The sequence below is a fragment of the Salvelinus namaycush genome, chromosome 4, assembly GCF_016432855.1.
Source record: "Salvelinus namaycush isolate Seneca chromosome 4, SaNama_1.0, whole genome shotgun sequence".
NCBI classification, from domain to species: domain Eukaryota; kingdom Metazoa; phylum Chordata; class Actinopteri; order Salmoniformes; family Salmonidae; genus Salvelinus; species Salvelinus namaycush.
In genome coordinates this window covers 32961287-32975740 of record NC_052310.1, presented here as the reverse complement: position 1 = coordinate 32975740, position 14454 = coordinate 32961287, and the positions used below count along the sequence as shown (strand labels likewise).

General features: G+C 42.8%; 1 protein-coding gene across 1 annotated transcript in view; it reads left to right on the top strand.

The window, feature by feature from the left end:
- The first annotated feature begins 5806 nt into the window (after window positions 1–5806).
- Window positions 5807–14454, top strand: part of oga (O-GlcNAcase) — a 38092-nt gene continuing 29444 nt past the window's right edge. Inside the window, exon 1 of the mRNA XM_038991686.1 lies at window positions 5807–6496. Within this exon, the coding sequence (XP_038847614.1) occupies window positions 6325–6496 (172 nt within the window). The 5' untranslated portion in view covers window positions 5807–6324. The remainder of the gene's footprint in view (window positions 6497–14454) is intronic.

Below are 14454 nucleotides of genomic sequence, written 5' to 3'. Positions count from 1 at the left end.
CAGTCGCCTTCTCCGGGTCCTGACCAGGCATCCTGACCAGGTTTGGAGAATGTCTTGTACGCACAAGACATTCCGACCGACATTTCTTCTCAGGACCGACATTTCTTTGTTGTAGAAAAAATCTTTGTCTAATCCGAGGTGAGTGATTGCTGTCCTGATATCCAGAAGCTCTTTTTTGCCATAAGATACGGTTGCAGAAACATTATGTACAAAATAAGTTACAAATAACGCGAAAAACCCCCACATAATAGCACAATTGGTTGGGCGCCCGTAAAACCGCTGCCATTTCTTCCGGCGCCATTTTTGGGTTGCAAATCAAAATCAAATCAAATGTATTTATATAGCCCTTCGTACATCAGCTGATATCTCAGTGCTGTACAGAAACCCAGCCTAAAACCCCAAACAGCAAGCAATGCAGGTGTAGAAGCACGGTGGCTAGGAAAAACTCCCTAGAAAGGCCAAAACCTAGGAAAAAACCTAGAGAGGAACCAGGCTATGTCCTGGGCCAGTCCTCTTCTGGCTGTGCTGGGTGGAGATTATAACAGAACATGGCCAAGATGTTCATAAATGAGCAGCATGGTCAAATAATAATAATCACAGTAGTTATCGAGGGTGCTGCAAGTCAGCACCTCAGGAGTAAATGTCAGTTGGCTTTTTTAGCACGTCCGGTGAACAGGTCAGGGTTCCATAGCCGCAGGCAGAACAGTTGAAACTGGAGCAGCAGCAAGGCCAGGTGGACTGGGGACAGCAAGGAGTCATCATGCCAGGTAGTCCTGACGCATGGTCCTAGGGCTCAGGTCCTCCGAGAGAGAGAAAGAAAGAGAGAGAGAAGGAGAGAATTAGAGAGAGCATACTTAAATTCACACAGGACACCGGATAAGACAGGAGAAGTCCTCCAGATATAACAAACTGACCCTAGCCCCCCGACACATTAACTACTGCAGCATAAATACTGGAGGCTGAGACAGGAGGGGTCAGGAGACACTGTGGCCCCATCCGATGATACCCCCGGACAGGGCCAAACAGGAAGGATATAACCCCACCCACTTTGCCAAAGCACAGCCCCCACACCACTAGAGGGATATCTTCAACCACCAACTTACCATCCTGAGACAAGGCCGAGTATAGCCCACAAAGATCTCCGCCACGGCACAAACCAAGGGGGGGCGCCAACCCAGACAGGAAGATCACATCAGTGACTCAACCCACTCAAGTGACGCACCCCTCCTAGGGACGGCATGAAAGAGCACCAGTAAGCCAGTGACTCAGCCCCTGTAATAGGGTTAGAGGCAGAGAATCCCAGTGGAGAGAGGGGAACCGGCCAGGCAGAGACAGCAAGGGCGGTTCGTTGCTCCAGAGCCTTTCCGTTCACCTTCACACTCCTGGGCCAGACTACACTCAATCATATGACCTACTGAAGAGATGAGTCTTCAGTAAAGACTTAAAGGTTGAGACCTTTAAGCTGGAGTAATATGATCAAATTTTTTGGTTCTAGTCAGGATTCTAGCAGCCGTATTTAGCACTAACTGAAGTTTATTTAGTGCTTTATCCGGGTAGCCGGAAAGTAGAGCATTGCAGTAGTCTAACCTAGAAGTAACAAAAGCATGGATTAATTTTTCTGCATAATTTTTGGACAGAAAATTTCTGATTTTTGCAATGTTACGTAGATGGAAAAAAGCTGTCCTTGAAACAGTCTTGATATGTTCGTCAAAAGAGAGATCAGGGTCCAGAGTAACACCGAGGTCCTTCACAGTTTTATTTGAGACGACTTTACAACCATCAAGATTAATTGTCAGATTCAACAGAAGATCTCTTTGTTTCTTGGGACCTAGAACAAGCATCTCTGTTTTGTCCGAGTTTAAAAGTAGAACGTTTTCAGCCATCCACTTCCTTATGTCTGAAACACAGGCTTCTAGCAGGGGCAATTTTGGGGCTTCACCATGTTTCATTGAAATGTACAGCTGTGTGTCATCCGCATAGCAGTGAAAGTTAACATTATGTTTTCGAATGACATCCCCAAGAGGTAAAATATAGTGAAAACAATAGTGGTCCTAAAACGGAACCATGAGGAACACCGAAATGTACAGTTGATTTGTCAGAGGACAAACCATCCCAGAAACAAATTGATATCTTTCCGACAGATAAGATCTAAACCAGGCCAGAACTTGTCCGTGTAGACCAATTTGGGTTTCCAATCTCTCCAAAAAAATGTGGTGATCGATGGTATCAAAAGCAGCCCTAAGGTCTAGGAGCACGAGGACAGATGCAGAGCCTCGGTCTGACGCCATTAAAAGGTCATTTACCACCTTCACAAGTGCAGTCTCAGTGCTATGATGGGGTCTAAAACCAGACTGAAGCATTTCGTATACATTGTCTTCAGGAAGGCAGTGAGTTGCTGCGCAACAGCTTTTTCTAAATTTTTTGAGAGGAATGGAAGATTCGATATAGGCTGATAGTTTTTTATATTTTCTGGTTCAAGGTTTGGCTTTTTCAAGAGAGGCTTTATTACTGCCACTTTTAGTGAGTTGCATAACTATATTGTAATTTTCCATTAAAAAAAGTTGTTGGGAAAAGTATTTGTATCATTATTTTGTAGCAATTTTTTTATTAACCATGTCCAATATTTGTTAAGCAATAATAATAAAAAAGCTTAATGTTACTGTTAACTAATGTGAGCTATTCATGCAGTGCAAAGTGCAGTTCCAAAACAATCCAAAGGGTGGCAGCCTAGAACACAAATTAATGTTTAGCATCAAATAATGTTCTATTTACGTGCAATATAGCAAGATTGGGATTTTAGGCTGCCATCCTTTGGATTATGTTGAAACTGTGTAAACTCACATTAGCAGTAGGCTTGTATTATAACTGTAGAGTGAGTGGGGGGGGTTCAATTAGCTACAGGACAATATTTCTACCTATTTAATTACACAAAAACAAATACACCCCCTCCAACACCCCTGTAGTAACAACACTTCACAATTTTACACACATGTACATACCAGCATACAATCATACCATTATACAATCCTTTCACCAACTAAATATTCACAATGTTTGCGAGTTATATTACGCAGTACTTGAATGTTAGTCCATCCATAAAGATTAGAAATTAAATGAAACAGGAGGAGCAAACCTGTCTATGACTTCACTCTTTCCCAGGTGTGTTAGTATGTATATCTTTTTCAATTGTCATGATACATTCTATCTTGGATCATTGGGCTCCTAAACCAGGTATGTAGGCATCTTAATGCACTGAAAGATCTCTCACAGCTGCTTACTGGGATGGTCAGCGCGGCCTGTATGATTGCTTTCAGTGATAGGAACATATCAGGGTCTAACAGTTTGGACATGTCAGAAGTGGCATTTTTCTTTTTTTGAGAGGTAATGTTTAGCAAGAATTACTTCTTCTGGCTTGAGAGAAATATGACATGTTTGTCGTGTGTGGACCTCTATGCTCTCTCTGTACCTCCTGCTACTCTCTCTCGCTCCCATCTCTAATTTGCTGTCTGAAGTATTGCTTTCCTGGAGCTCCTATATTATTACAGAGACGGCATAGTCTCAGAGCCTTCTCAGTGAGTATTCTGATCAGACAAACACACACACAAGCAATATACAGTTGAAGTCGGACGTTTACATACATTTAGGTTGGAGTCATTAACTTGTTTTTCAACCACTCCACAAATGTCTTGTTAATAAACTATAGTTTCGGCAAGTCGGTTAGGACATCTACTTTGTGCATCACACAAGTAATTTTTCCAACAATTGTTTACAGACAGATTATTTCACTTACAATGCATTATATCACAATTCCAGTGGGTCAGAAGTTTACATACACTAAGTTGACTGTGCCTTTAAACAGCTTGGAAAATTCCAGAAAATTATGTAATGGCTTTAGAAGCTTCTGATAGGCTAATTGACATCATTTGAGTCATTTGGAGGTGTACTTGTGGATGTATTTCAAGGCCTACCTTCAAACTCAGTGTCTCTTTGCTTGACATCATGGGAAAATCAAAAGAAATCAGCCAAGACCTCAGAAAAAAATTGTAGACCTCCACAAGTCTGGTTCATCCTTGGGAGCAATTTCCAAACGCCTGAAGGTACCACGTTCATCTGTACAAACAATAGAACGCAAGTATAAACACCATGGGACCACGCTGCCATCATACTGCTCAGGAAGGAGATGCGTTCTGTCTCCTAGAGATGAACGTACTTTGGTGTGAAAAGTGCAAATCAATCCCAGAACAACAGCAAAGGACCTTGTGAAGATGCTGGAGGAAACAGGTACAAAAGTATCTCTATCCACAGTAAAACAAGTACTATATCGACATAACCTGAAAGGCCACTCAGCAAGGAAGAAGCCACTGCTCCAAAACGGCCATAAAAAAAACACTGGTTTGCAACTGCACATGGGGACAGAGATTGTACTTTTTGGAGAAATGTCCTCTGGTCTGATGAATTATAAATATAACTGTTTGGCCATAATGACCATCGTTATGTTTGGAGGAAAAAGGGGGACGCTTGCAAGCCGAAGAACACCATCCCAACCGTGAAGCACGGGGGTGGCAGCATCATGTTGTGGGGGTGCTTTTCTGCAGGAGGGACTGGTGCACTTCACAAAATAGATGGCATCATGAGGTAGGGAAATGATGTAGACATATTGAAGCAACACCTCAAGACATCAGTCAGGAAGTTAAAGCTTGGTTGCAAATGGATCTTCCAAATGGTCAATGACCCCAAGCATAGTTCCAAAGTTGTGGCAAAATGGCTTAAGGACAACAAAGTCAAGGTATTGGAGTGACCATCACAAAGCCCTGACCTAAATCCTATAGTTAGTTAGCTTAACGTTATCTGTCAGTGCAGCTTTTGAGTCAACATGTTGAAATGTAAGTTACTCGAATATGGCTTACTTGTGAGTTCAATAACTCTGAATAACATCTTCATGCGCTAACAACAAGTGCTATAGTAATAGCATGATAATTTAAAAAAATGGTTCTCAACTTTGCCCAACATATAATTTCTTAGGACAAATCAAAAATGACTTTGGAAAACCACTTTGACTCCTCCTCCTAAAGTGCCATCGTACACAGACACTATAGTTTTAGGCAGCACTAAAAGGGTAGGGCAGGCCAGGGCACATGATTGTAGTGTTCATTGCAGTGTAGCCTAGTTTGTTTTACACCATGCCAGCAGACCAAAAGAGTCGGGGCTGAGACAAAAATCAGTCAGGGCTAAAGCCCTGAAAGCCCGGGTCTGGTGACTCCAATGCCTATGGGACTGGAGTGCGGAGGTGTCGGGTGAGAGAAAAGCAGGTTGCGGTTGCCAGGGTTAGAGTAGAACAGAAAGTGTTGTATCCTGAAGCAGTGAAGAGAGTGGTAGAGAAAGATGGGTACAGGGTGAGGTTGGCGGCAGCTGCATTGAAGTAGTCGGGATGGAGAGATTTTACTGCAGAATATTTGCAGGGGGTGTTGAGTGGTAGTGTTTTGTCCTCCCAGACCGTTGGCTTGGAGTAGGATTAGATAGGGGTAAATAGTAGAATGGGGTGGTGTTTTTCACTTTTGTGTGTTGGCTAATAGTTGGCAGGGTCATTTTCCTTTTCCACAATTTTGTATTACTGGACGTTAATGTAGGTAGGCCGTGACTGGCCTCACACTCCAGTACAGTAGGTGGCGGTGTACGTACCCAAAAGTTGGATGCGAACCGTCAACCCAAAGAAGAAGATGTCCACTATCTTGGTTATGGAATTGTGTTTTGTCACAAAAGTCCGGTTGTGACTGGTTTGATCCAGTCTTCTGAGCATGCGCAATCGGTGTAAACAGGAAGAAGCTGCGAAAACCAGGGAAAATCTAGAAGACGAATATATATTCAACGGGGGAAAAATCATAACGTTCATTGATTACTCGTAATTGTATTATTTTAGCGCACGAATATGTCAACGAATATTATTCTGAATGAAGTATTTTAGCACAGCGGTACACGACGATAGTCAGCAACGTTACATTAGCTAGACTTTTTCTTTATTTTTTACAGATTGGCACCTAACTGAAGCTAGTAGCTGTCGTTTCGTTTAACTAGAAAATAGTTTGCAAGAATCTAATTTGGACAGACAAGTCGAGCAATATTTTTTCACACTGCGGCCTGTGAACAACGCCGGGGATTGTCAGTAAACTAACGTTACACGGTTCATTTCCCCTCTCCTTTCAAGTCGTCCGGGTGGCCTGCTAACCTCCTATTGTCGGAGTTTCGGGTCAGACTCCCCTCGTCCAAGCACGTTTTTTCCCCCAAACCCTGTCTGTTGCTAGCTACGAGAACAGACAGTCTATAGAAATGGTTCAGAAAGGTAAGGCGGTGGTGGGGACGTCTCAAGTGGAGGTTGAGGCGAGCCCAAGCTCGGGGCCGTCTGAGGCTGGTTCAGAAGCCCCTGGCTCAGTGGAAGAACCGAGAAGCATCGGGGTGGAACTATCGAGCCGCAGGAAATTCATCAGTGGAGTCGTGGAGGGTGAGTAGAACATATATTGAACAAAAATCTAATTGATTTGGTATAGTTAGTGATTTTCATGTTATGATTTTGATGCATACAAGATTAGCATACTAGTCAAATGCAGAAAGAATACCAGAATAATTAGAGAACAATTGTGATTATGCAGGACACTTATTAACACTCCATTGTACTATTAACAACTGCTCAAGGTCGATGACCCATTCGGAGGAATTATGGGATGTCATTATTTTAAAATCGATCACGGTCTGCTTTCCCAAAAGCATCATAAGGCTATCATTAGAAACTTCGTATGAGCATCTTAAAGCTGCAATATGTAACTGCTTGGGCCATCTGACCAAATTCACATAGAAATGTGAGTTATAGATCTGTCATTCTCATTGAAAGCAAGTCTATAAGCAGAGATCTTGTGTGCAACTGCAGCCTGCAATTCGGGGCGTTCCTGCATGTGGGTATTTCACATGCAATGGGATTCATGAACACCCCCCCTCGAGCATCCCATTGAATGTATTATCAGAATTTTTTTCGCCACCCGGAGTCCTCCTTGCTAGCTAGTGGGAGCGAAACCGGTAGAGAGTGTTCTTCGCTCCCGCCTACCGAACACCTGCACTCACTGTCGTTAACAGAACAGTGGGAAAACACTGCCTGACAGGCGGGGGTGAAAGGACACTGTCTACCGGTCTCCTCCCTCCTGCTAGCACAGCAGGTGGGAGGCTGGGGTGACACCAGGATGAAGGACACGGTCTACCGGTGTATGGCTACCTAGTTGCCGTTGTCCCTCCCACCCCTTCTTCTGGGTGGTTTATCAGCGGCTGGCATACAACGTGATTGTGCATTAACGCCACCTACTGTACTGGAGCGCTCCCACCTCCCGCCTGTCCTAGCTTCAAAATGTACCGATAGAGAAGCATAGAGTGTGTCCTGCAGATGCAGGAATACCCACATGCAGGAACGCCACGAATTGCAAGCCGCAATTGCACTCTTCTCCTAAGAAGCTGTAGATCTGAGTCACTTTAATAATTCTACCTACATGTACATATTACCTCAATTGCCTCGACACCGGTGCCCCCGCACATTGACTCTGTACCGGTACCCAGGGTTCAATTCCCACGGGGGGACCAGGATGAATATGTATGAACTTTCCAATTTGTAAGTCGCTCTGGATAAGAGCGTCTGCTAAATGACTTAAATGTAATGTTAAATGTACCCCCTGTATATAGCCCCGCTGTTGTTATTTACAGATTTTTTTTTAAATATTTTTTTTTATTTAACTAGGCAAGTCAGTTAAGAAGAAATTCTTATTTACAATGACGGCCTACCAAAAGGCCTCCTGCGGGGACGGGGGCCCTGGATATGTTTTTTAAAATAAGAAATACAATATAAAACACACATCACAACACTACATAAAGAGAGACCTAAGACCACAACATAGCAAGGCTGCAACACATGGTAGCAGCACAAAACATGGTACAAACATTATTGGGCACAGTCAACAGCACAAAGGTCAAGAAGGTAGAGACGACAATACATCACACAAAGCAGCCACAACTGTCAGTAAGAGTGTCCATGATTGAGTCTTTGAATGAAGAGATTGAGATAAAACTGTCCAGTTTGAGTGTTTGTTGCAGCTCGTTCCAGTCGCTAGCTGCAGCGATCTGACTAGAGTAGCGACCCATGGATGTGTGTGCTTTGGGGACATTTAACAGAATGTGACTGGCAGAACGGGTGTTGTATGTGGAGGATGAGCGCTGCAGTAGTTATCTCAGATAGGGGGGAGTGAGGCCTTAGAAGGTTTTATATATATAAGCATAAACCAGTGGGTCTTGCGACGGTTATACAGAGATGACCAGTTTACAGAGGAGTATAGAGTGCAGTGATGTGTCCTATAAGGAGCATTAGTGGCAAATCTGATGGCCGAATGGTAAAGAACATCTAGCCGCTCGAGAGCACCCTTACCTGCCAATCTATAAATGATGTCTCCGTAATTTAGCATGGGTAGGATGGTCATCTGAATCAGGGTTAGTTTGGCAGCTAGGGTGAAAGAGGAGCGATTACAATAGAGGAAACCAAGTCTAGATTTAACTCTAGCCTGCTGCTCTTTAATTATTTGTTTTCTTATCTCTTACTTTTTTTTAGGTATTTTCTTAAAACGTTATTGTTGGTTAAGGGCTTTTAAGTATGCATTTTACTGTAAGGTCTACACCTGTTGTATTTGGCGCATGTGACAAATAAAATTTGATTTGATCTGTTCTAATTGTTCTCTCTGTTCTATGTGAGCTATTTCTTAGCTTCCCTTTACTAAGTTTCGATCTTAAGTTTTGTACACCAGCTTCAAACAGCTGAAAATACAATAATTTTGGTTATGGAAAATACATTTTACAGCTCTATAGAATGTACAATGATTCTCTACACTGCTTGTTTTGTCACATAAACTGAAATTAGGTGAACTATTAGAATTTTAGAAACCTGGAAATTGCTCAGCGTTTCCTGCATAGTGCATCTTTAAATCTTCGAGCTGTTTCCCAAAGCCATTAACTTTGTATTTGAAAAGTTCGTAATCTAACGCCTGCCTCAGACCACTCGTTGAATCAAATCAAATTGTATTAGTCACATGCGCCGAATACAACAGGTGTAGACCTTACTGTGAAATGCTTACTTACGAGCCCCTAACCAACAGTGCAGTTTAAAAAATATATGGTTAAGAGATAAGTAACAAGTAATTAAAGAGCAGCAGCAAAAAATAACAATATATACGGGGGTTGCCGGTTCAGAGTCAATGTGCGGGGGCACCGGCCAGTTAAGGTAGTATGTACATGTAGGTAGAGTTATCAAAGTGACCATGCATAGATGACAACAGAGTGGAGGTGGTGGGGGGGCAAGGCAAATAGTCTGGGTGAACTAGATGTTCAGGAGTCTTATGGCTTGGGGACAGAAGCTGTTACACCGCCTGGTTTAGAGGTCCTGAATGGCAGGAAGCTTGGCCCCAGTGATGTACTGGGCCGTTCGCACTACCCTCTGTAGAGTCTTGCGGCTGGAGGTTGAGCAGTTGCCATACCAGGCAGTGATGCAACCAGTCAGGAGGATGCTCTCGATGGTGCAGCTGTAGAACCTTTTGAGGATCTGATGACCCATGCCAAGTCTTTTCAGTCTCTTGAGGGGGAATAGGTTTTGTCGTGCCTGCTTCACGACTGTCTTGGTGTGCTTGGACCATATTAGTTTTTTTTTTTTTTTTTTTAATAAATTTTCTCCCCTTTTCTCCCCAATTTTCGTGGTATCCAATCGCTAGTAATTACTATCTTGTCTCATCGCTACAACTCCCGTACGGGCTCGGGAGAGACGAAGGTCGAAAGCCATGCGTCCTCCGAAGCACAACCCAACCAAGCCGCACTGCTTCTTTAACACAGCGCGCCTCCAACCCGGAAGCCAGCCGCACCAATGTGTCGGAGGAAACACCGTGCACCTGGCCCCCTTGGTTAGCACGCACTGCGCCCGGCCCGCCACAGGAGTCGCTGGAGCGCGATGAGACAAGGATATCCCTACCGGCCAAACCCACCCTAACCCGGACGACGCTAGCCCAATTGTGCGTCGCCCCACGGACCTCCCGGTCGCGGCCGGCTGCGACAGAGCCTGGGCGCGAACCCAGAGACTCTGGTGGCGCAGTTAGCACTGCGATGCAGTGCCCTAGACCACTGCGCCACCCGGGAGGCCCATATTAGTTTGTTGGTGATGTGGACAGCTCTCAACCTTCTCCACTGTAGCCCCGTCAATGAGAATGGGGGCGTGCTTGGTCCTCTTTTTCCTGTAGTCCACAATCATCTCCTTTGTCTGATCACGTTGAGGGAGAGGTTGTTGTCCTGGCACCACACGGCCAGGTCTCTGACCTCCCTATAGGCTGTCTCGTTGTTGTCGGTGATCAGGCCTACCACTGTTGTGTCATCGGCAAATGTAATGATGGTGTTGGAGTCGTGCCTGGCCGTGCAGTCGTGGGTGAACAGGGAGTACAGGAGGGGGCTGAGCACGCACCCCTGAGGGAACCCCGTGTTGAGGATCAGTGTGGCGGATGTGTTGTTACTTACCCTTACCACCTGGGGGCGGGAAGTCCAGGATCCATTTGCAGAAGTAGGTGTTTAGTCCCAAGATCCGTAGCTTATTGATGAGCTTTAAGGGCACTATGGTGTTGAATGCTGAGCTGTAGTCAATGAATAGCATTCTCACATAGGTGTTCCTTTTGTCCAGGTGGGAAAGGGCAGTGTGTAGTGCAATAGAGATGCCATCGTCTGTGGATCTGTTGGGGCGGTATGCAAATTGGAGTGAACAGCAAAGTGCATCATTAGATGTTTTTTTTTTGGTTTATCCGCCTCTGTTTTTCTTTGTAATGACAGTAAAAAATATTGTTGGCACCTTCAATTATTGCAAATTTTTTCATAAATAGTATATTTCAACACTGCCTACTAAACTAAACCAACCAGATCTCCTGTACATACCCCTTGTGATGAAGGTAGCCAATGGCCTGCTTCTATCTACGATGTAAACACAGCCTCTTGTGAATACGCTAGCTACTGTCTGATGAAGAGGAAAAGATATAGGTAGCTAGCTTCCAGACTGAAATAAGAAATATATGTTTGAGTGCATTTGAAATATGCAGCGTACAATATGAATTGTCTTGTTCATATGAAGAGGTAACTACGTTGACCATTTAGCCAATTTATTGAAAGCTAGCCAATGTTAGACTAGCCTTCTACTGTAAATGTCAATTTGTGTTTCATGAGTTATCTCTTTGTCAGTGAATTCAATTGTTGAATCATGTTTTGGCATGATTATCTAATTTCAAGTAACTAACTGCAGGCTTAAAGAAATTCAATCATATACTTTGAATGGAAGCCCAAATAAAAGCCTGTAGATATAAAGGTGTGTCATGTATGCTAGAATGGAGATTTAAAAATGACCGTTGCATATTAGCCAGTACATATAGCATACCTTAAAATACAATATTCTCTAAAAACATTTGTACAATGTTGAGTTGTTAAGTTACCAGAGTTTGATTTCTAAAACAGATGAGTTCTCAAACAGCAGCTGCCCTATACCATGGTGAGCATGCATAATGTTGGATGCATTGGAATTTAAGGTATGGAAAATGAGGAAGAGCCTGTAGGATTATAGAAAAAGCAGTTGGGAAATGAATGTTTGACTTTCAAATACTAAATGTTCATTGAATGGGAGTATATTTAGGTGGTTTAAATGATTACATTTCCTACTAACCTTCTAAAAGTTGAGTGCTAAGATCTTGTCAATAAATTCATTATTCTACTAACTACGACTGAGTGTGAGACATGTTTTCCATAATGTACATTTCATGCATATACATACAGACAAAACACATCACACATACTGTTTCACCATTTATTGAGTATGGAGGTAAATAGCCAAAGTGTCTTAGGTAGTATTTGAAGTATCTAAGTATAGTGTAACCTACCAATCCATGTATATCAAGTGCCGTGGAGGGCACAATCTTAAAATGTTGCAGTCCAGAAATGAGAGCTTTACCATCTATGCCAAAAACCTGGGCCACTGTTGGAGGCTACAGTCGTGGCCAAAAGTTTTGAGAATGACGCAAATATACATTTTCACAAAGTTTGCTGCTTCAGTATCTTTAGATATTTTTGTCAGATGTTACTATGGAATACTGAAGTATAATTACAAGCATTTCATACGTGTCAAATGCTTTTATTGACAATTACAAGAAGTTGATGCAGTCAATATTTGCAGTGTTGACCCTTCTTTTTCAAGACTAGAGGTCGACCGATTAATCGGAATGGCCGATTAATTAGGGCCGATTTCAAGTTTTCATAACAATCGGAAATCGGTATTTTTGGACACCGATTTGTTTTATTAATCTTATTTATTTAATCTTTATTTAACTAGGCAAGTCAGTTAAGAACACATTCTTATTTTCAATGACGGCCTAGGAACGGTGGGTTAACTGCCTTGTTCAGGGGCAGAACGACAGATTTTCACCTTGTCAGCTCGGGGGATTCAATCTTGCAACCTTACAGTTAACTAGTCCAACACTCTAACCACCTGCCTCTCATTGCACTCCGAGAGGAGACTGCCTGTTACGCGAATGCAGTAAGCCAAGGTAAGTTGCTAGCTAGCATTAAACTTATCTTATAAAAAAACAATCAATCATAATCAGTAGTTAACTACACATGGTTGATGATATTACTAGTTTATCTAGCGTGTCCTGAGTTGCATATAATCGATGCGGTGCGTATCGTTGCTCCAATGTGTACCTAATCATGAACATCAATGCCTTTCTTAAAATCAATACACAGAAGTATATATTTTTAAACCTGCATATTTAGCTAAAAGAAATCCAGGTTAGCAGGCGATATTAACCAGGGGAAATTGTGTCACTTCTCTTGCGTTCATTGCACGCAGAGTCAGTGTATATGCAACAGTTTGGGCCGCCTAATTTGCCAGAATTGTACGTAATTATGACACAACATTGAAGGTTGTGCAATGTAACAGAAATATTTAGACTTATGGATGCCACCCCTTAGATAAAATACGGAACGGTTCCGTATTTCACTGAAAGAATAAACGTCTTGTTTTCGAGATGATAGTTTCCGGATTCGACCATATTAATGACCTAAGGCTCGTATTTCTGTGTGTTATTATGTTATAATTAAGTCTATGATTTGATAGAGCAGTCTGACTGAGCGATAGTAGGCACCAGCAGGCTCGTAAGCATTCATTCAAACAGCACTTTCGTGTTTTTCGTTGTGCGTCAAGCATTGCGCTGTTTATGACTTCAAGCCTATCAACTCCCGAGATTAGGCTCGTGTAACCGATGTGAAATGGCTAGCTAGTTAGCGGGGTGCGTGTTAATAGTGTTTCAAACATCACTCGCTCAGAGACTTGGAGTAGTTACTCCCCTTGCTCTGCATGGGTAACGATGCTTCGAGGGTGGCTGTTGTCATTGTGTTCCTGGTTCGAGCCCAGGGAGGAGCGAGGAGAAGGACGGAAGCTATACGGTTACACTGGCAATACTAAAGTGCCTATAAGAACATCCAATAGTCAAAGGTTAATGAAATACAAATGGTATAGAGAGAAATAGTCCTATAATAACTACAACCTAAAACTTCTTACCTGGGAATATTGAATACTCATGTTAAAAGGAACCACCAGCTTTCATATGTTCTCATGTTCTGAGCAAGGAACTTAAACGTTAGCTTTCTTACATGGCACATATTGCACTTTTACTTTCTTCTCCAACACTTTGTTTTTGCATTATTTAAACCAAATTGAACATTTTTCATTATTTATTTGAGGCTAAATTGATTTTATTGATGTATTATATTAAGTTAAAATAAGTGTTCATTCAGTATTGTTGTAATTGTCATTATTACAAATACCAATTAAATCGGCCGATTTTTTTAATGTATCTGCTTTTTGGTCCTCCAATTATCGGTATCGGCGTTGAAAAATCATAATCGGTCGACCTCTATTCAAGACCTCTGCAATCCGCCCTGGCATGCTGTCAATTAACTTCTGGGCCACATCCTGACTGATGGCAGTCCATTCTTGCATAATCAATGCTTTGAGTTTGTCAGAATTTGTGGGTTTTTGTTTGTCCACCTGCCTCTTGAGGATTGACCACAAGTTCTCAATGGGATTAAGGTCTGGGGAGTTTCCTGGCCATGGACCCAAAATATCGATGTTCTGTTCCCCGAGCCACTTAGTTATCACTTTTGCCTGATGGCAAGGTGCTCCATCGTGCTGGGAAAAGGCATTGTTCGTCACCAAACTGTTCCTGGATGGTTGGGAGAAGTTCCTCTCGGAGGATGTGTTGCTACCATTCTTTATTCATGACTGTGTTCTTAGGCAAAATTGTGAGTGAGCCCACTGAGAAGCAACCCCACACATGAACGGTCTCAGGATGCTTTACTTTTGGCATG